Genomic DNA, 22,756 nt, shown 5'->3' on the forward strand with positions numbered 1-22,756 from the left:
CCTGCCAAGCAACACCTCCATGTTTCTGCGTCACCGAGTTACACTTGTACTGTGGCTCCTTAGTTTCCTGCATAAGGTTATAGACAGCAACATTCCCGTCGTAAAAGCCGACACAGACCAGATACGTGGATATGGGATGGATGTCAAGGGTCATCACCCCAGACTCTGTCATATAGATGAATTCAGGAAAGGACGGATTCTTCAGTGTGAAGAAACAGAATCCTCCATCGCCTTCTGGATTCATGAACTCGACTGAAATGAAAGGAAAACCAGTCAGTCTCTGCAACAGGGGCATAGGTAATGGGCCCGCAAGGTCTGCCGTGCGGGGGACTCAGAGGCTAAGAGAGCCTACAAAAGTACTCTATAGTACAGTACACCAGAATACGTAATTTTGTTTATATTTTAAATTTAATCAGCAAGCATATTCTATGCCAAATTAAATTATGCTATGTGAAAATAATGTTCTTGTTTCCTGTTTTGATGTAACATCTAGACAACACCTTCTTACTGTTGTGCTTAACAATGCACATGATGATTCAACTCTTCATTAGAACATTGCTTATACTGATGCGAGGCAGGGTTGAAGCGATTTGGTGAATCACCAAGCTATGTTCAAGTATTGGTAAATCTAAGTATTTAATGATGATGATGATGATGATGATGATGATGATACTTGTTGTTTAAAGGGGCCTAACACATAGTTCATTGGCCTCTAATGGTACGAAATGAGATGAAATGTAATGACAAATTCAAAGTCCAAAATCATCCACTGACCAAAATTCAAAACGTGATAAAGAAGAATGAATGGATGGAGACGAATTTAAAACAATCAATGGATCCGACCTGCAATGCCTCACATTCCCAGAAACTAGCTTTAAACAATAGTATTACTGACCATGGGACTGCTTCTAAAGCGCAATACTGAATCGATGATGCTTGTAGACTAAAGGGGTCCAAAATCCAAGCCACAGGCCCCTCATACTGGTACTTATCACTAAGAAAGTAGAACAACGGTATTTGTCATGTTGCGGTACTAATCAAAAGCAGCGTAGACTCGTGGTATTCCACAGATTATTGCACTACTCACAGTAATGCACACATATAACACAGATCTATGGTGTTTCTCACATTGTGGCACCATTTACAGGCAACACAAACCTATGGTGTTCCTCACATAGGTGTACTAATCACAGGGACTCGAACTATCCCATGGTGTTCTCACAGAGTGGGTACTAATCATAGGCAAAGCAGACCCATGGTGTCACTCATATAGTGGTACTAATCACAGGTACTGTAAAACTCACCCTGATTCACACACTGTTGCTACTAATCACAAACCATTGTGTACCTAACACAGTGGTACTATGCACAAGTTAAAGCGACCCATGTGTTCCCCACATGGTGGTACTAATTACAAGTAGTCTCATGGTTCTAATTTGATCATGCCTTGGTCGCCCCTGTTAGTTGCCTCGTATGACAGGCAAGGGATACCGTGGGTGTATCCTTCGTCTGTGTCCCCCACCCACGTGGGGTTGTGTGTTTGGTCCACGAGAGCTGTTTTATTTTGCTCAAGTCCACTGGCAAGCCGGTTAGAACTCCCACACATCATGTGGGATTATCACCTCTCCCCCAGCTACGCCAGCGTAGTAGGTTCATGGAATCTAAGTACTTAACCGGTTTCCAAAAATGCAAGAGAAAACGTGAATGAAAGAATCTGGCAGCTGGGCTGGCCTGGGACATACCCGCACAAGGACAAAAATAGCCACACAGTGAACCTGATTGTCAGTGAGTGTTGCCTGGTCTTCCAAGGTAGTTCCTGCATTCACTGTATGTTATAAAGTCAAATTATGCCACCTACTCCCTCCTGTTGAACTCAAAACTCACTCTCGATTGCATTGCGTCATTCAAAGCGAAATCTCCAATTAGCATTAGAAGCAGATCAGGACATTAATTCAGGGTTAGTTGTGTTCAGTTCAGTTGGCAACTTGGAGATGTGCGTAAATTTATGAGTTCAAGTAATAGTAAATTAAATATTTAACTGGTTTCCAAAAATACAACAGAGAATGTGAATTAAAGAATATGTTAGAATATTGCAAAAAAATCATTGACCAGCGTGTCAGTTGAAAATTTAAGTGAGAATGCAGCACAAAAGTGAGAGGAATGCAATGTCCGTGTTTGTGACATTTCAGCACAGAGTGATTTTGAAACTGATAGTGCGAAAAATATAATTGGCACTGATCATGGTTGGTACAGTGGTGGGTTAGACAAAGGTCTGAAAATAAAAATTGTTAATTCAGAATCCCACCAGCCAAAAGGTCCTTTTCTGAAGGACTCTGTGACAAACAGATCAATCAACTCTGAATATCATAACGTTAAAACAAAGACAGGGGAAACTGTACATAGATTCTAGTTGTGTTATTCAATAGTATTATACGTAGTGTGTCATACGATAGACAGAAAGAGAAGAAAAACTCTCTTTTCTCAATGGTCTGGTAATAAAGATGGCCAATTTAACCTTGGGACACACAGCGTACCGCAAGCTGACCCAAACAGACCACTATCTGCGGAAGATATCCATTCACCACCCGCGACAAAAATACGGAGTGATAAAAATGCTAGCGGACGGTGCAAGAAGAATTTACAATTCAATTGAAAAGATTTCCACCTATTCAATACACATTTATTATAGTTAACTATAGGTTAAAAAACCATGATACTAGTTGAGACTTTTCTTAGAAGTCATCTTCAGCCATAAATCTTAAAATTTGCTGGGCTGAGTGGCTCAGACGGTTGAGGCACTGGCCTTCTGACTCCAACTTGGCAAGTTCAATCCTGGCTCAGTCTGGTGGTATTTGAAAGTGCTCAAATATGTCAGCCCCATGTCAGCAGATTTACTGGCACATAAAAGAACTCCTGGGAACAAAATTCCAGCACTTCAGTGTCTCCAAAAACCACCAAAAGTAGTTAGTGGGACGTAAAAACAGTAACAATATTATTATTAAATCTTAAAAATCGACAAGACATTGATGCCATGATATACAATGAAGAACTATAAAATCTGGTGATATTTTAAAATTAGATGAAAATACATATTCCTGGTTTACAGTTTATGTTAAGATTAAGAAACTCTATTAAAAATGTCATCAAAAATACTATATTAAAATTGAGGACATAACATGTAGTCTGTCATATGAAAGAAAAATCGTCCAGAGATGCACTACATGATACCTTGTCATATAATGTGAAGCTATTCACGTTCTTGAAGGTGTCAAATACTTAATGGTCAGCTGGGGAACGAACATCTTGCTACAACACATCGAAGTACATGAGTCGAATCCAAGTTTATTTTCCATACGAACCACAATAAAGCAAAGAAAAGTATCTGTAAATAAAATAATAAGGTGATAATCTATGTGTGCAAGCCACGGGGAAGCAAAGTAAGTGATATGAGACTAATTATCATTTAATGCTTTGTCCAGCATGAGTATCCTTATGTAACACAAACTACAATAACAAGATTGATGACCGACCTCGACAGCTGCAGTCGCTTAAGTGCGGCCAGTATCCAGTATTCGGGAGATAGTGGGTTCGAACCCCACTGTCAGCAGCCCTGAAGATGGTTTTCCATGGTTTCCATTTTCACACCAGGCAAATGCTGGGGCTGTACCTTAATTAAGGCCACTGCTGCTTCCTTCCCAGTCCTAGCCCTTTCCTGTCCCATCATCGCCGTAAGACCTATCTGTGTCGGTGCGACGTGAAGCCAATAGCAAAAAAAAAAAAAAGATTGATTATGAACGTGGATAGAAGGAGAAGGCTGGACAGAGCATTAAATGGCAATACTAGGCAGGGTTTCGAAAGGGATGTTCATGTCCAGAACAAATTTTTATCCTCAAATCATTTTTCAATATTAGGACAATGATAGAGAGAAGGATGATTATGACCTTTATAGATTTCAAGAAGACTTATGATGCAGTGGATTGTGATAAACATTCTTAGGGAGGTCGGAATCAATGATAAATCCCTTTGATCCAACAGACCCTCACAGGCACGTATTCACAAGTTAAGTTCTTGGCGAGCTGTCACGAACATTCAAAATTAAAACAGGACTAAGACATGGCGATGACCTTTCCCCACTTCTGTCCCATTGTGTTCTAGAGAAAGTCATCAGAGATGGGAGTTGGCAACAAATGATATCCAAAGTGGAGTAAGTGTAGGCTGCAAAAAGTATGAAATTTGATTGCCTGGCCTTTGCTGATGATGTAGTGACCCTTGCAGACGTCCAAACAGCAATGAAAGAAATAGAAGTGCTTCAATGCATAGCTGTTAAGACTGGTCTGAGGATCTCATTTGAAAAGACAGTGTATATACATTACTAAAACAGACCCTATCCACAAAATTGAAAAGGTGTATAAAAGTATCCAGAGGACTGAGAAATTTAAGTACCGGTGCGGGATCCTTACTCCGACTGGTAATGAGACAGAATCGCTAGGAGAAAGAGCAAGGAAGAGGGAAAATGTGCGATGATACCTACACTGCCATCCTTAAGCCAAAGGGCGTATCTCAAGATCTTCAAATGTTTGGCAAATGACCAATTTTGTAAATTACAAATAGCATCTCCTTTTAAATAAATACTTACTCTTCATGTATTGAAACTAATAGCACTTCCTTAGCAATAACTGAGAGTTAAAGACTACAATGTTAAGGAAAAGATGACACTGTTATTTTGCACAAGATTACAATAAACGTTTGAGACATGGCATAATTTATTAGTAGTTTTCATCACTTTCTAAATAAGATATGGCTACTTTGCTGAGGAAAGATTACTACAGTGAAAAGAAACGGAAAATTGAAATACACTGAGATACAGCCTTTAGGCTTAGGGCGACAGTAAAGGTCCAGATCAATCACCTCCCAGGCAAAACTGAGGCACTCCTACACAGTAGACAGACCATAATGCCTCTACACTATAGAGGCACTAGCCAAAATAAACGATCCCACAATTAAGAAAAAGGAAAGCAAGTTTCTCAGAAAAATTCTAAGACCCAAGAAAGGGTTGGAAGGTTTTACATTCCATATATAAAATTCAATAGTAAACTGTAGAAAAGATTACCACCACAATCAAATGGGTGTCTAGCAGAGCACCTCTTCAGGAAAAATGGTAACTCATCCCCGTTGGCTTAACGAAGTGCACAAAAAGTAAAGGAAGGAGGCATAAATCCCAAAGAAATTAAAGATGGAATCCTCTTCAGAAAGAAAGTTGCAGATTTGAGGAAGAATCCAGAGAGACATCCTAACTGTGCAACATCTCGGTGGAAGAACAACAGAAGCCTGAGATTGAGCAACCTTTGACTACAATGTCAAGAAAAAAGGTGTAAACCTTCAAAAGAAAAATGGCAGGAGGTTTGTGTAGCCATAGCCCATAGCTGGCTGCACCGATACTACTATTACTACTAAAAAACCAAACCCCATGGCACTACAGCCCTTGAAGGGCCTTGGCCTACCAAGCGACCGCTGCTCAGCCCGAAGGCCTGCAGATTACGAGGTGTCGTGTGGTCAGCACCACGAATCCTCTCGGCCGTTATTCTTGGCTTCCTAGACCGGACTATTACTACTACTCAGTTTAAAATCATATCCATCAAAACAAGAACCAAGACACAGAAATTTCATCTGTACATAACTATCCCTTCAAAACGTACCATCCAATTAAATTTCACTTCACAGAACCAAAACTTTGTCTGCCTCTGTTGTGTAGTGGTTAGTGTGATTCGCTTCAACCCCCGGAGGCCCGGGTTCAATTCCCAGTTCTGCAGCGAAATTTGAAAAGTGGTATGAGGGCTGGAACAGGGTCCACTCAGCCTCGGGAGGTCAGCTGAGTAGAGGGGGTTCGATTCCCACCTCAGCCATTCTCGAATTGGTTTCCCCTGGTTTCCCCACTTCCCCTCTGGCAAATGCCGGGATGGTGCCTAACTTAAGGCCACAGCCGCTACCTTCCCTCTTCTTTGTATATCCCTTCCGATCTTCCTATCCCCTCTCAAGGCTTTGTTCAGCATAGCAGATGCGGCCGCCTGGGCGAGGTCCTTCTCTTCAGTTGTATCACCGCGACCCAGAGTCTCGCGCTCTAAGACACTGCAAATGAGGTGGTAGAGGTGGGATCCCTCGCTGAGTCTGAAAGAAAAACCAACTCTGGAAGGTAAACAGATTAAGAAAAAAAGAAAAAGAACTATTTTAGAGCTGTGCCCCAGAATCTTGAAATAAAAATCCGAGAGGCTATAGAAATTAAGAAACACCCACACAATGTGAGTTTAGAGGAAGGTTACAAAATCAGCAATTCTTGGATGCCTAGAGTACACAATTACCAGGTCAGGTAACGAAAATACAAGATGAACCCTTGAGTTAGATAAAAGCACAGGAAACTCCCGGGTGACAATCGAGCGAGAGGTACGCTCCAGATGTTTCGAAGTCTGTCGCCCCGGCTTGCAGTAGCCGGGAGGAGAGACTATGCAAGGCGAGGTACAGTGACCACCTCCATAATTGATATCAGCTGCCTGGGGAGACTGATTACCTTGAATCACTCACCTTGATAAAGAATAATCCAACATTTTCAGAACGTCAGCAACCTGTACATAAAGTATGCAAAACCACAACACTGTTCAACCTGGGAAAAGAACTTTATAGTAATTATAATGTTGCCGGTTTGAAGTCTCACCAATTACTTTGACGGTTTTTGGAGACACTAAGGTGCTATGTAAAGCAAATACTGGGATGGAGACTGGAAAAAGACGAGTCGTACATCCTAGAAGAAGGTGGTTGGACCAAATTAAAGACGATGCAACAAACAAACAAACAAACAAACAAACAAACAAACAAACAAACAAACAAACAAAAAAAAAGGAAAATATACGGAGAGAAGAAGTTTACAAAGATAGATCACTAATCCACCCCCCCACCCCCACCCCAGCTCAAATAATTCCTGCCAAAATCTGTAATATCTCTAATCTAACTTGATTTTTTACTTTTCCACAGATTTAGTTAGAAAATAACCTGTGTGGCAACTCTTATTTAGTATGTATCAATAGTAAGGGAAAATTTCAAAATAATAGAATTTCCATCTTTTCTTTTTTTCTCCTGTTGGATGCGGAAGGATCCACAGATGATGGTGTAGTAGAAGCTAAGACACAGAGAGAATGTACAGTCACTCAAAAAAGGAATGAGCGCATGGTATGGTATAAGTTCTTCTCAGGTACACTTTTCTCACAAAATTATACCCATAGGCAGTGCTTTTCTTGCCAGTATGCAACAATTCCCAGTACGGGCACCTCCCCCCACCCCCAAATTAAAAAAAAAAGAACTGCGATTTTATTGACAAAGAAATGTATTATAAATTTTCCAGCAGATGGTATTGTGTTCACAAATTGATTTTTTAGTTTTTCAGTTTTAATTCTCCCAAGTTGCTACCATTCTTACATGATTCATAGGCTTCATAGGTTGGTAATGCAGCTGGAAAAATGAAATTGATCACTTCCCAATTGTTTCCAAAGTCAGACTATCAGTTCTATATTTGCTCTGCAATATTCAGGTGTTACATGAATTTTGAATAAATCTACTGTAAGTTAAATTGGTCCAATCATTGTTCAAAATGAGTTGTTACTTTATGTCAATAAGAAATTAAAATAAAGGTCAACCTATTCAATACCATTTAATATGATACCAATATAAATGGTCCGTTATTGGACATTATAAATTTTCCAGCTAACTCATTCCTGGTTGCCAGCGTTTTGCCCCTGTGTGCTAAGGTGGGCTCAACAGGTTCTCTATGGAAATCAACATCTATATTTAATACGATGTCAAATCACTTATCCAACGGGACTGGTTTCGACTCATTTTGGGTCATCTTCAGCCATGGACTACAACTGACAATCATCAACATCATTATCATTTCCCCTTATCCAGCTCCTGTTGGGTCGGGGTATTTATGGCACTTTTTCGTCTTCCCCTTTCCTTCCACTATTCCTCTTCCACGATCTTGTCATCATCATCAATGTCCCACTCCAGTCGCCCAGGTGTAATTCCATGATCTTGTCCCAGTCTAAATTTTTTTTTTGCTAGGGGCTTTACGTCGCGCCGACACAGATAGGTCTTATGGCGACGATGGGATAGGAAAGGCCTAGGAGTTGGAAGGAAGCGGCCGTGGCCTTAATTAAGGTACAGCCCCAGCATTAGTCTAAATTTCGTCTTCTTAATGCCGCTCTTCACTGATTCAATCTACCTTGTCTTCCCCTTGCTCTCTTGCTCTCACACTTTGCCTCCAATATCTGTCTTGGAATTCTATTCTCCTCCATCCTCTTTACGTGTCAAAACGACCTTAGTTTATTCTTTTCAACTCTCTCATTTAACTTTCCTATCCCAACTTCCTTCCTAACATCTTCATTTCTCACTCTGTCTTTCCTTGTCTTTCCTATCATACAGGAATTTCATCTCACTGGCTTGAATTCTACTCTCTTGCCTGCTAGTGGAATCCAAGTCTCAGCTGCGTAAGTCAGTGTGGGTACATTTTGTACATTATCTCTTTACTTTTCCTTGGTACTTCTTTGCTCCAAACATGTTTTCTTACACTTTGGTAGAATGCATTACTCTGCTGTACCCTCCTGCTAATCTCCATGTTCACCCTAGCATTTTGCATTAGTTCACTTCCTAGGTATTTAAAGCTGTCCACAATTTCCAGACTCTTGACTTCCAATTTTCACCGTGCCCTTTCCTTGCCTTTCCCCTCTTGCCAACACCATAGTCTAGCTTTTCTCTGTACTGATTTTCATGCCATACTTCTCAAGTTTTTTGTTCAGTACATCTAGTTGTTGTTGCAATTGTTTGCTGTTCTTTTCCCAGATCACAATATCATCTGCAAATAGCAGTATCTTCATCTCCATAGGCTTCCTTTGTTTCCTTTACAATTTCAACCATGACCATAATAAACAAAAGAGGTGACAATCTACAGTGCAATACGATCAAATGAACACTTTAAAAATATTATGTACATAGTACAAATTATTTTGCAGAAGAGGCAAAAATCTCTCAATCTAAATTCATGCGTGACATTGCTATTGGTATTAATCTGAAATGAACAGTCCTAATAAGTAACCTCAACACATGTACAATTAAAATATTAAAATTGGAGCTGAGCTGTTACACTGGTGTTAAAAATTAAAATAACCATCTTGTGTACTTAGTTGATAAAAGTCTGTCTTGCTGAGTAACATGTATCGGCGAGAGTTGTTTCAAATGCAACACAGCTGTATTTAAACAAATATACACGCAACGAGTAGACTTGAGATGGTACAACTGAATTATTTGATAGAAAATTTGCAAAATAATTTGTAATATGTACATAAGTGTTAATTTGATTGTATTTGCACTATATATCATCAATTTTAGTCCATCGATGAAGATGACCTATAATGGGGTCGAAACTGGTCCCTTTTAACATCATATTAAATGGTATTGAATACTGTAGGTTGACCTTCATTGTAATTCCTTATTAACATGAATGTGTGTTGATACGGATCATGGTGAAGTTTATATCATACGGTAGTTACTTTATGTCAGTGAGCGACGATGGGATAGGCAAAAGCTAGGAACGGTACGAAAGTGCCCGTGGCTTTATTTAAAGGTACAGCCCCAGCATTTGCCTGGTGTGAATATGGGAAACCACTGAAAACCATCTTCACGGCTGCCGACAGTAGGATTCGAGCCCACTATCTCCCTGAATGCAAGCTAACAGCTATGCGACCCAAACCGCGAAGCCTTGCTGTGTATGAGTACAATAGGGAACACTGAAGAAGTAGATAATGTCATCTACTTCATATCGTTGTAAAAGAAATTTAAAAATAAAGGGGAAAAAAACTTCTGTGAGAGAAAGGAGTGGATGATGGTGACGATGCTTTATCGGAATTTATGTCTGAAGCGTCGAAGTTGCTGTAATAGTACCTACACTGTGTGTACCAGCACCTTTTCTCCCAGAAGAAAAAATGTACTCCCTATAGATATAATGTTTGTTGTTCGTATCAATAGGGTTTGTATCTACATAGGTGATGAATTGTATTTTAATAATATCATAATTAAAATTAAGTCTGATAAAATATTAGATGTGCTCCCTGTTTTTAAGTGATTATGCATGTCATTATCCTGGTAGACTGAAGTGGAACTTACAGCTGCCAAATGACACTGCAAACAGATCATAGTAGCCAGGATTCCAGCAAATGTCAGTGACATTCTTCTTCTTTGTTTTCTCATATGAGAACTTCCACAATGGTAAGAGAGTGCCTTCAACTTCAACATAGTTGTCAGCTTCATCTTCCCAGAACCTGTAATCTAGAAAAACATTACTGTTAAAATAGTGTCAAGGAAAGGAAGTTATTCATTTTGAAGGAAATAGAAAGAAGGAAAGATATTCATTTCGGTGCATTCAGGGAGAGTCTGAAAAAACAAGACAAAATAAAGGGTTGGATGGAAATATTTGATTTGGAAAAGCTCATGGAGCTGTTGAGGGGAAAAGTTGGATTAATGATTGGAATTACTTGGAATTAATGATTCCAGGAATGTCCTTCTTGGAACATGTTTGTTCAGTATTTTCAGGTCAAGGAACAATTTGAGGAAATTGTATATCATTTATTGCAGCTACCACAGAATGTATTGACCTACAGACCGAAGATTTTGCCATCCCATGCATATGTGCAATACCATGGTACTGACCACAATTTCATAGCCAAAGCAGTGTTGTTAGTAGGCCTAACCGTTGTTTAGCAGAGAGAGATTTATTTCTGTTCGTAGGATGTTTCAACCTATGATAAATATCCATCAAAAGTTTTTCCACTTGTATTGTGCTTAACCTAAAAATCTCGTTGTATTCATATAGTGTTAAACTGGAAGTTTATTCTTTCCCTATACAGACGGTAGTTTTCATTTTCATTTCCATCACTATCACTTCTGCTAGACCACATATTTATCAAAATGTATCTGAAATAAGTATATTTAAATAGCACTAGTACATTTATATATTATTGTCCTTTCACTGGTAGGGAATAGTTCCCAATTCACTAGTAAATTACAAGTACTAGTACTTTTGTGGAACATACCCATAAAAATTCACTGGTAATTTGTAAGTATGGAGTAGTAAAGTACAACTGTAGAAAATTCTTTTGTGGAACAGAAACTCTGGTATTTGTACTAGTTACAAGAGAATTTACTTGTAATGTACAAGACCATACTTTTGTGGAATAGGCCCCAGATGGCTCACTGTGTGCTAGTCTTCTGAGTGGGAGAGGATGACCCCATCTTAGCTCCAATTAAGATTCAATTTCATTTTTCAATCACTACTGATTTGCATTTAGGGCAGTTTCCCAGGTGACAGATTCCCTGTCTGTTGTTTTCCTAGCCTTCTCTTAAATGATTGCAAAGAAATTGGAAATTTATTGAACATCTCCTTTGGTAACTTGGTCCAATCACTAACTCCCTTCCTATAAACAAATATTTGCCCAAATTTGTCCTCTTGAATTCCAACTTGATCTTCATATTGTGATCTTTCCTACTCTTAAAGACACCACTCAAACTTATTCGTCTGCTAATGTCATTCCACATGATCTTCCCACTGACAGCCCTTCTTGTTTCTTGTTCCATCATATGTGTGTGTGAGTGTGAAGTAAACAGCAACGTCATCAGATGAAACAGAGATGAATGTGGTAGAAGAAATATATAAAAATAAAATAAAATGCAACAAAACACTGACAGGGTAGAATAATAGAATAGATCTGAAGATGGAAAGAGAAGTGTGTAGCATAAAAAAACGAGAAAAATGAGTGAGCATGGTGGGGGAGGGAGTACAGAAAGAAGGACATACCGGTACTCCAACAAGATTGAAGATATGGGAGTGAAAAGAAGTAAGAATAATACTATAACAGGCATGTACAGGTTACAAAAGAATGACATAATATCCTGAAGTAAACCATCTTGTGATGAGGAGAGTATGAATTTTGAAAACATCGAAACAAAATAACAATAGTGAAAGGACAGGGAAGAGAACTACCTATGTATATCCTTAATGGCTAGCACCATGCATTCCTTAACTGACAACCAACTTCCCATTTATTCCTAGACCTGCAGTATTCAGTGCGAGTAAGAGCTTCAAACATCTTGGAACACAACATCATGACCCATTGATAGAGCTATTGCCGACTTGTCTGGCTGGTTGAAATGGATATTTCCCTTGCCCTTCAACCTCCCCATCCTGCTTCCCCTTCCCCTCCAAAAAAAGAGTTGTTACCTGGAGAAATTTCCCTCACCTCCTGCTCTTAGCTGCCAGGAGCAGAACAGGGAGACTGGCTTCAGTCCAAATGCAATTGCTGAGGGTGATGGGTTAGTAGAAAAAAAGTCTAGAAGTTTAAAAAAAAAATGCTACTTATTTGGGGCGTCAACCTAAGAAGATCTTTTGGCCCTACTTTGCAACATATGTTGTGAACCTGTGTGTATTTGGAAATGGCGCAAGTGCAAAGTGTTGAACATTAAGGATGACACAAACACCCAGTCCCCAGGCCAGGGATATTAATCATTTACAATTAAAAACCCTTGACCGGGCCGGGAATCGAACCCGGGGCCGGCGGGTGACAGGCGGATGTGTTGCCCTCTACACCATGTGGCCGGACTGTCTAGAAGTTACTGAAGTGACAGTAGAGGACTACTACAAGTATCATTTGTTCTTACTTGTTCATAACAAGTCAGTCACTGACAGGCTTGCACAGTGTAAACTAAATTGTGCATACGTGTGCATGATTTGGGGTGATTTGATAGAGCCTGAGGATGTTCTTGGAGAGCGAAACATGTCATTCTTTGTTAAATAATGTGTATTTTTTACAGGTATGTTAAAGTGTTATATAATCAGTATTTTTGACAGGCTGAAAAGCTTTAGGGTGCTTTCACATGGTTCACCACCCTCCACGCCACTCCACTTTTCAGACACACTGTTTTTCCTTACTGTCCACTGCCACCAACTTGCTGACAATTTCTTCTCCCCACCACATCTTTTATGTCTCGGTTTGACTTTGGAACATGGGACGTGAACGTTACCCTTGAGATTCATATCCTAATAAAAAGAAGATTGAGGAGAAAGACGAGTACTAGGTTTATCTTTTTTTGAAATCTTCCAGTTCGGCAAAATTGGGAATAACTTCTTGGGAAACTTCAGTCCACATTTGAAATTATTTTTTTGTTTTATTTGTATAGTCTGTCGTTCGTGAATCCCACAGCCAAGGACTATTTAGTATTAATTTTTCAGCATTTGTGAATGAAACTGATATTTTGAAACAAAAACTTTGAACTTGTGCTGCATATGATGACAACCGTCAGAATGAGTTAATCTGACTGAGTCAGCTACCTATGGCCAAGAGTGGAAGGGACATCAGGCCGGTTCACAGCAGCCTGCTGTTGACAAGAGTGGAGGGAGGTGGCGCCACGCAAGATGTTTATTCTGAATGCTTCGGGCCCCTTTCTACACCTGTGGTGAAGTGGTGTAGAATAGTGTGGAAGGCAGTGGACCGTGTGAAAGCACACTTAAAGTTACACAAGCTCATTTCTGCTCTGCAGCTTCCATTTATTGTATTATGTGTCCCTATTAAAGTTCTTTTGTATGACTTTATTTTGTCAATTGTTTGTTCCTCCAGCTGTTTGTCCTTAGTTCATAATCTCCTGCATTCATCATTATAATAGACTGCCCATGGCCATGATCATTAGGGCGTCAAGTATGGTCTAAACCATGGTGGTATATAATCTCTTTCACTAGATTGTGTGCCAAAAGCCTGGTTCAATTTCAAACATGAGCCAACATTCTGATGGAGACCAACGGAACTCTAATCGGCTAACCATGGTATCAGGCCCTAGAGACTATCGTGGCTGTCAGGCAGGCTAACAGATGTGGAAATATCTTACCTTTAGCAACGTCATCATAAGTATTAAGGTTGACCATCCTCTCAAGGATCTTGGCAGCTGTCAGAAGCCGATGGCCTGCCGCTGTAGCAATACCTCTATCTCTCTTGTCCTCCTTCTTGGGTGCGATAATTATAGCTCCCTTTTTTTCTTTTTCTTTCTCCTTCTCCTTGGCCAGTGTCTTTTCTGCAACATCTTTCTCGTAAGCATCATGTATGGTGAACTGAAAGACCTGCTCGCTCAGTGTCGATCTTGAAAAGGGCGGTGTTTGCGTCTCAGCATTCTGAAATATTATGAGCGAATATTAGACATGCTTGCTCATATCAGTGAGAGAAGACTGTGTGAGATTAAATTAATGAGTTAACAAGACACTTACACAATCAGGTCTCTAAACACAACTTAATATACAATTTCTTCCTTAATATTGTTATATCGTACAGAAGTCCGACTCCGTGGCTAAATGGTTAGCGTGCTGGCTTTTGGTCACAGGGGTCCCAGGTTCGATTCCCGGCAAGGTCGGGAATTTTAATCATAATTGGTTAATTCCCCTGGCAGTATGTGTATGTGCCATCTTCATCATCACTTCATCCTCATCACGATGTGCAGGTCGCCTACGGGAGTCAAATTAAAAGACCTGCACCAGGCCTCTCTGGAGGCCACACGCCATTAATTATTATCATACAGAAACCTTTTTGTAGCCACTTATGGGTTACTAACACATACATTTAAAAACGAACAATGACACATTTACTAAAACTAAACGAACTCACATGATGAAAAGAAACATTTAACAAAATCAAATTTACTATTTGAAAAACAAAGAAAAATTAAGATGAAAAACAGCTTGGAGAAACTCCATTTTTAACATCCACTTTGAATAGTGGAGCCAATTACATCATGTGATTTAAAAAAGCGAGATTGTGATTGTAACCTCTCGCACTAAATTTAAAATCAACATTGAAATTAAAAGGTGGAAAATTATTAAATATCCAAGATTAAAATATGAATTAAAGGAAAGTGTTTGAAACATGGAAAATAACTAAATTTAGAATAAGTAAAAACAAACATCAAAACACAATAAAATCAGGTATAACCAACGACAACTTAGGCACAAGATATGAATCTCATGTTTTCCTTATTGACAGCTGAGTTTGCTCATGTGACAGTTTATTACCTAAGTTATCCTCCTGTTCAATACATCAAGTATTCTACACTTAAAATTTACTTCCATATATGTTTCAAAATTTTGAAACATCTTCAGTAGAAATCAATTGTACATTAAAAAATCATTATATAAATGAAAAGGGCCCAAATTAATTTACTGAAAAAGAGAAGAAATTTATAAAATTGTTGATATTTATAAAAGGCTTTGGTTTTCTGTATGTATGATTCTTTACTCATAATGACCATAGCATTCCCCTTGTCCACTTTAGTCAAAATCAAATCATTCTCCTCAATTTTCTGTTTTGATGATGATGATGATGATTGTTGTTTAGAGGGGCCTAACATCTAGGTCATCAGCCCCTAATGGTACAAAATGAGACGAAATGCAATGACAATTTAAAAGTTCAAAATTCATCCACTGATTAGAATTCAAAACGTGATGATGAAGAATTAAGGAATGAATATGAATTTAAAACAATCAGTGGATCTGACCCGCAATGCCTCACCTGACCAGAAATGATATTACGGACCAAGGGACCATTTCCAAAGCACAATCCTGAATCGATGGTGCTTGTTGTCTAAAGGAGTTCAATATCCATGTCAACGGTCCCTCATAATGGCACTTATCGCTAGTAAAGGAGAACCATGGTATTTCTCAGGTTGCGGTACTGATCAAAGGTAGCATAAACTCACGGTGTTCCAAACATTATGGTACTACTCACAAGTATTGTACATCGTACAGGTAACGCAGACCGCTGGTGTTTCTCACCTAGGTGTACTAATCACGGGTGCCGTTATTCCCGTTGTGTTCCACATGTAGTGGGCATAAATCATAGGCAATGAAGACCCACGGTGTCGCTCATAGTGTGTTACTAACCACAGGCAACGCCCAGACCCTTGGTGTTTTGCACTTAATGGTACTAATCACGGACAACATAAGATCATGGTGTTTCGCATTTAGTGGTACTAATCACAGGTACTGGAAACACACAGTGAACCCCGCTCTACTGCTATGAATCACAAAACTATTGATTACCTAACAGAGTGGTACTACTCGCAAGTAAAGGGGACCCATGGTGTTCTCCGCATGATGGTATCAATCACAAGTAGTTTCATGGTTCTGATGCAATCATCCCTTGGTTGCCCCTTTTAGTCTCCTCTTACAGCAGGCAGGGGATACCGTGGGTGTATTCGTCTACGTCCCCCCACCCACAGGAGGTAGACAAAGAGAAAAAAGAAGAAAAATGTAGGGATCCGTCACTTCGAAAAATGAAGTAACGGACGAAGAAAGGCAAGGGCCACGAAGGGCGTGAAAATGAAAGATTCCCTAGGCCTCGAATGCTCTAATACCGTCGGGGTTTGAAAAGAACAAGTGTTGACCAAGGGAGGTCGGACAAGATAGATGAAAGTGAGGAGCCTGGCAAGAGTAAGTGGAAGCAATGCCATGACTCAGCTAAGTGCCCTGTGGCCGCCAACCCACGCTCCCAAGTTGAGAGTCCCTGGGGCCCCTTTTAGTCGCCTCTTACGGCAGGCAGGGGATACCGTGGGTGTTTTCTTCATCTGCGTCCCCCACCCACAGTGGTAATTTTCTGTTTCAATGGCCCTGTTATTTGGTTGTAATGTGAAGAAACTCCTACTTTGTTGCTACTTATTAAATAAGAACGTTTTTTTCTTAATATTAAATCTAGTCTCAGTTTTGTTCTCGATTGGTAAGTTCTGTACTGCATTTTCAGCTTCCGCCGTGATAATGATTGCATCCTTTAGTTTTAATTGAATGGGCCAATGGAATTTGGAACCTTTCTCCGTAACTCTTATTTCCGACTTATCAAAATGGGTCTTGTAAAGATTGATAACAGGCTTCTGAAATTTGGGGATGGTTAAATGGGCCTGATTATTGTAATTTGCGGACGAGGGATATTAATTACCAGTCCTCTAACTATTGCGCCTACGTGTGTCTTTACCGAGAATTCATTGAAAATTATAAAAAAATACCCAATTAATATTATCCAGAGAAACTTAAAGCAAGTTCTTAAATGATCTTCTTTTATCCTCAATGAAAGGGAGTCTCAAAAACTAATTCATATGAACCCGGGTATCCAGATGGCTAGGGCACTAGCAAAGGTGCATAAAGAGAATATACCTATAAGACCTATTATCAATTTCAAAAATAGCCCTATATACAAGACGTCTAGATTTATACGCAATTTTTTATAAAAACCTTATAGATTTGAGAGTAATAAGACCATTACGAATTCCAAAGAATTTTGTGATCGGATCATCAAATTTAAACATGCAATTGGACTAGAAGATGTATTCATTTGATGTCAAAAACATGTTCCCGAATATTCCAGTATCAAAAACTAAAGTCTAGTAAAGAACAATCTACTCAAATATAGCAAGTTTTCTTTGCTAGTTGCTTTATGTCGCACCGACACAGACAGGTCTTATGGCGACGATGGTATAGGAAAGACCTAGGAGTTGGAAGGAAGCGGACGTGGCCCCAGAATTTGCCTGCCAATAGTGGGATTTGAACCCATTATCTCCCGGATGCAAGCTCACAGCCGCATGCCCCTGACCGCATGGCCAACTCACCCAGTAAATATAGTAATTTAAGTAGGCAAGACGTCGAGAATTTTATTAATATCTTGGAGTTCATCACTGCTAATAATTATTCACACCTTTAATAGTCAGATTTATAAACAAGAAGGTCTCCCCAGCTTCAGGGATTATGACGGAAATTGACGTGGATTTTCTTGAAATTTACTAAAATCAACGACATTAAAGGGATAACATTTTGATTGAGATACGTGGACGACACGTTTACAATAACTGATCACAGCATTACTAATGAGGAGGTGGTATTGGAACAATTAAATGATAATATGGATTCACAAATTAAATTTTCTTTTGAAAGTAAGAATAATAAAGCATTAAATTTTCTTGATATTAAAGTCATGAATGACTCAAATAAACTTAGATATAAAATATTTAGAAAATGCACTCAGACAGTCAACATCATCAGACAAGATTCCATGCACCCGGAAGCTCATAAGAGGGCCTCCTTTTATAGTATGATTCGTAGGGCTTATAGTATACCTATGTCAGATTTAGATCAAAAGAATGAATTGGATGCTATTTATTTAATAGCTAAAAGAAATGGGTTCAACAAGCAGTTTGTGGACAGTATTATTAGCAAAGTCGAGAAGAAATCATTTTTGACATTAACTATGGATACTAAAAAGAAAGAAGACAGTTATGCCCTTTTCACCTACAGTTGTAGCAAAATCTATGAAATTACAAATGTTTTTATGAAACTTAATATGAGAGTTTCTTTCAAGATAACTAAGAATAATGCTCATCCTTTTTATAATCAGCACACTGTTAACAAGGTCAATAATAAATTTCAGAAATCAGGAGTTTATAAATTAAAGTGCCAGCAATGTCTGCAAGTTACATTGGACAGACAGGCCACAATTTTTCCATCAGATATAAGGAACATGTTAATGCGTCGAAATATGGCAGATTCTCGGCAATGGGTTCTCATATGCTGGATACCAATCATACATTCACAGACATAAAGCAAGACCTTCAAATTCTCCATTTAAGTAAGAAAGGGAATCTATTGAATATTTTTGAAAATATTTTTATAAATACTGTATTGATAAAAAAATCCAACCCAATTCATAATCTGAATGAAATATTGGAGGAAATCAATATACTTATCGATGAGATAATCATTAAATTCTTTACACAAAGGCGCATAAGTAAAGCATTACAACCCCACATCTCTCCCCCCACATCAATCTCCCCACAACCTCCCTTCCAAGTCAGTTCTCAAAGACCCTCAAGGAATGCGCTCAGTTAGCTTTAAAACTTGATGTGAACTGGACGGCATGGGACGGCTGAGGAGGTGAGTGACCAAATGGGCACACAATTTACATTTCACATTGCACTTATTAATTAGTTCGTTTATATTTCCTTCCTTTTTAGGCCTATATTGTCAACAACGTTAGCCAAGATCAACCTTTGTCATTCATTGTAAGTTCACCTTTCTTCAACTCATCACAAGAAGCTAATTTAATGTGGCATTAATCTTGCCATGTTGTATTACATTTGTGCAATTCCACGCACGCAACGATATTTTAACCAGTGAAATACTGGACTTTGGATTCACATCGCATTCATGTTTGTGTTATTTTATGACTCAAGATTGACAAGACATCAATACACCACGTCACAAGATTTATTGACCTTTTTATCCACTGATTTTATTGTGTCCTTACCATATTTTCAATGATTTAATGTGACTGAAGATGTCCCGAAAGAGGGACAAAACATGTATCACCCATATAGTTTAATGTAGTCTTATTAATAAAGATGATTATGGTATTGCAAAGGTGGAACATCTGTTTTAAGATTTTCACATGTTTATACTTTTTAACAATAGGGACTCAAATATGAAATTCATCACGTGCAGAGCTAGTTCTGTATAAAAGGTCATAATTCTTCGTCCCGTCACTTCAGTTCACACTGGCAACATGACGATGTTGGTTCGCTGCATGATATGAAGTCAGCCTGCAGCACAAGATTATGCCTAAGTGACGTACGAGTTGTGGCGTTATGGTACTTACAAAATTTCAGGAAGTTGAACCTTGTTGAGGAACTTATAACTATTGAAGAAGGTGATTCTAAGACTTGTATAACTAACATTTACTTGTGTGCTAGAAGTCATAATAGTGATTTTTCCAAGTGAACTCGACTTAAACCTTAACATTACAATGTGAATAACAGAATATTCAGAGACTTTAATTTTTGTACAACAAGTGTTTAACAATTCACTTAGACATTATATTAAATGCAGCAGTAAAAGTGATGTTTTGTTTTTTTCCTGTGTACAGACTTTTCACAATAATAATGATAAATGCTTCACATAGAAAGCAGTAGTTAGGAAGAATAGTGATTTTTCCAAGTGAACTGTGCTTCTAGTAGATCGCTACAAACATTCAGTTTCTGTAGAATTATAAATAATTCTAAGAGTACAGTTATTCCATCCGATGTTCTGTTTCTCGACATATATAATATAATTTAATTTTGTGTGGCTATTTCTAGCCGGGTGCAACCCTTGTAAGGCAGACCCTCCGATGAGGGTGGGCAGCATCTGTCATGTGTAGGTAACTGCGTGTTGATTGTGGTGGAGGATAGTGTTGTGTGTGGTGTGTGAGTTGCAGGGATGTTGGGGACAGCACAAACACCCAGCCCCCGAGCCACTGGAATTAACCAATGAAGGTTAAAATCCCCGACCCGGCCGGGAATCGAACCCAGGAATTTCTCGACATGAATAGTAATAAACTGTCTTGTGATGAGTTCCAATGAACAGTGGAAATTTTAATTTGGTAGAAAGACTCTACACAAGTGATAGAAGTCAACCTTCATTTATTTATTTTTTTGTGGAAAGCCACCACAATTTTCCCAAGTGCAACTTATATTTTAAAATTTTATGTTTTGGGTTCTAAGTTAGAACCAAGTCAACGATTACAATTCACAAAGTGCTGTGGTTTATGTGAATCATTCCGATACTCGGGGGACAGTTAAATGTGGACAAACACGTAACATAATTAGTGAGTGGTTACTCCGCACCGGGACTTTGAAGAATCAATGACGACCCATTGCTGTCTACAAGGGATCGTGGTTCCATGGTCTGGTTGCTGCCCATAAGGGATCGTGATTCCATGGTTTGGTTGCTGCACACGAGTGATTGTGTTTCCATGGTTGAGTCGCTGTCCATCAAGGAGAATCTATGGAAAAAACTTCACTGTAACCAGCACAATCGTAAGGTGAACCTTATGTGAATAAATTCAGTTTAAAGAATTTGGAACTCATTGTAGTTAGGACCTCTCTCTGTAACCAGCTCCAGGTCTACACCCAGTGTAGCCTGTGATTAAGACATCATTACTCTCCAAAATATATAGTCATGCCTTATTATCAAATAATTTCCTGGTACAATACAGACAGACTAAGGCCAAGCTTAGTGAATTTTAAAGGTTCAGCAACAGTTTAAAAATAAAATGCCTCGTGCAAAAGGAGGATTTTATTTATAAGAGTAGAAGTATTTATTCCACATAATTAATACATTAATCTGATGTAATTGTCATTAACTAATTCAAGAAACTTTAGGACTAGTTATTTTGATAGTAAAACAATCCTCTTCAGCAATTTAACAAGATAAAATCTACCCAACAATGGGACACAGCTTAAAATGTCCATTCCAGAAGTCAAATGGAACTATAAAAATCTTTCAAAGATTGAACACAATGAGTCAGAAAACATATATACAATAGGTTAAAAATTCTTAATGCTGCGTGTACCTATTTTCACGTATGCAGCAGAAACTCGGGTAGTGACTTTTTTTTACAAGTCACACCGATACAGATACATCTTATGGCGACGATGGGATAGGAAAGGGCTAGGAGTTGGAAGGAAGCAGTCATGGCCTTAATTAAGGTACAGCCCCAGCATTTGCCTGGTGTGAAGAATGGGCTGCCAAAGATCTAGTGAAAGCATATGGTAGTATTAATAGAGAAAAGGTGTGAAGAACCCTGGAGAGGAAAGGTGGTGGTGGTGATTATTGTTTTAAGAGGAAGTACAACTAGGCAACCATCCTCTATATAACACTAATCAGAGAGAAAAAGTGGAAGGGGTCCGACACTTCGAAAAATGAAGATATCGGCCAAAGAAAGACAAGGGCCACGAAGGGCGTAAAAATTAAAGACTCCCTAGCCCTCGCAAACCTAATAGCGTCGGGGTCGGAAAAGAACAAGAGTTGACCAAGGGAGGTCGGATAGGATAGATGAATGTGAGGAGCCTGGCACAAGTAAGTGGAAGCAATGCCAGGACTCAGCTAATGGCCCAGTGGTCGCCAACCCACGTTCCAAAGTTCAGAGTCCCTGAGGCCCCTTTTAGTCGCCTCTTACGACAGGCAGGGATACCGTGGGTGTTATTCTACCGCCCCCACCCACAGGGGGGCTGGAGAGGAAAGGATATGGAAAGCAATCAATGAATTTACTGAAAGTAATGTATAAAAACTGTTTCAGTTGTGTTCAGACTCCAGTGGAGAGAACAGATTGGTTTATAAACCTAACTGGACTAAGACAGGGAAGTGTATCGTCCCCACTTATACAGTATTTATAATGGTTATGGATGAAATTCTAAAGGAAACAAAGGCAACTCATTGAAGGGATATGAAAATATTGTGGTTTGCAGATGACATAGTGATCTGGAAAGTCAACAATACAGAAGTGCAAATCCAACTATTGTCGCGGCCACCAAATTAGGCGGGTGAGGAAAACTGCGCTGTCGTCAGGTATGGGAATGGCAAAGCGACAGATAGTCAAGAGTCGCTTACCTCCGAGCACGGATTGGCAACGCTGATCGTGCAGTGCTGTCTAGTTGAAGCCCATCCGCTCCAGGCCACCTTACCCAAGTCATTCCCTGTCGTGCAGCTGTTGAGCTCGCATCGTAAGTGCAGTTAAAATGGATAGTGAATGTGAATTGATTTGGGCTCAAGTCAAGAGAGAAGTGGCAGAGAGGACCAAGACATTCAAAATAAAGGACGTAGAAAAATTCA

General features: G+C 39.2%; 1 protein-coding gene across 1 annotated transcript in view; it reads right to left on the reverse strand.

Moving 5' to 3' along the window:
• The window catches only part of LOC136885671 (dynein intermediate chain 2, ciliary), a 126,252-nt gene that overhangs the window by 48,575 nt on the left and 54,921 nt on the right, over nucleotides 1-22,756 (reverse strand). The window contains exons 6-8 of the mRNA XM_068230301.1: nucleotides 13,972-14,251; nucleotides 10,204-10,365; nucleotides 2-252 (exon numbers count right to left, since the gene is read on the reverse strand). Coding sequence (XP_068086402.1) covers nucleotides 2-252; nucleotides 10,204-10,365; nucleotides 13,972-14,251 — 693 coding nt within the window. The remainder of the gene's footprint in view (nucleotide 1; nucleotides 253-10,203; nucleotides 10,366-13,971; nucleotides 14,252-22,756) is intronic.

Source organism: Anabrus simplex, chromosome 14 (genome assembly GCF_040414725.1).
Source record: "Anabrus simplex isolate iqAnaSimp1 chromosome 14, ASM4041472v1, whole genome shotgun sequence".
In the NCBI taxonomy this organism is placed as follows: Eukaryota; Metazoa; Arthropoda; class Insecta; order Orthoptera; family Tettigoniidae; genus Anabrus; species Anabrus simplex.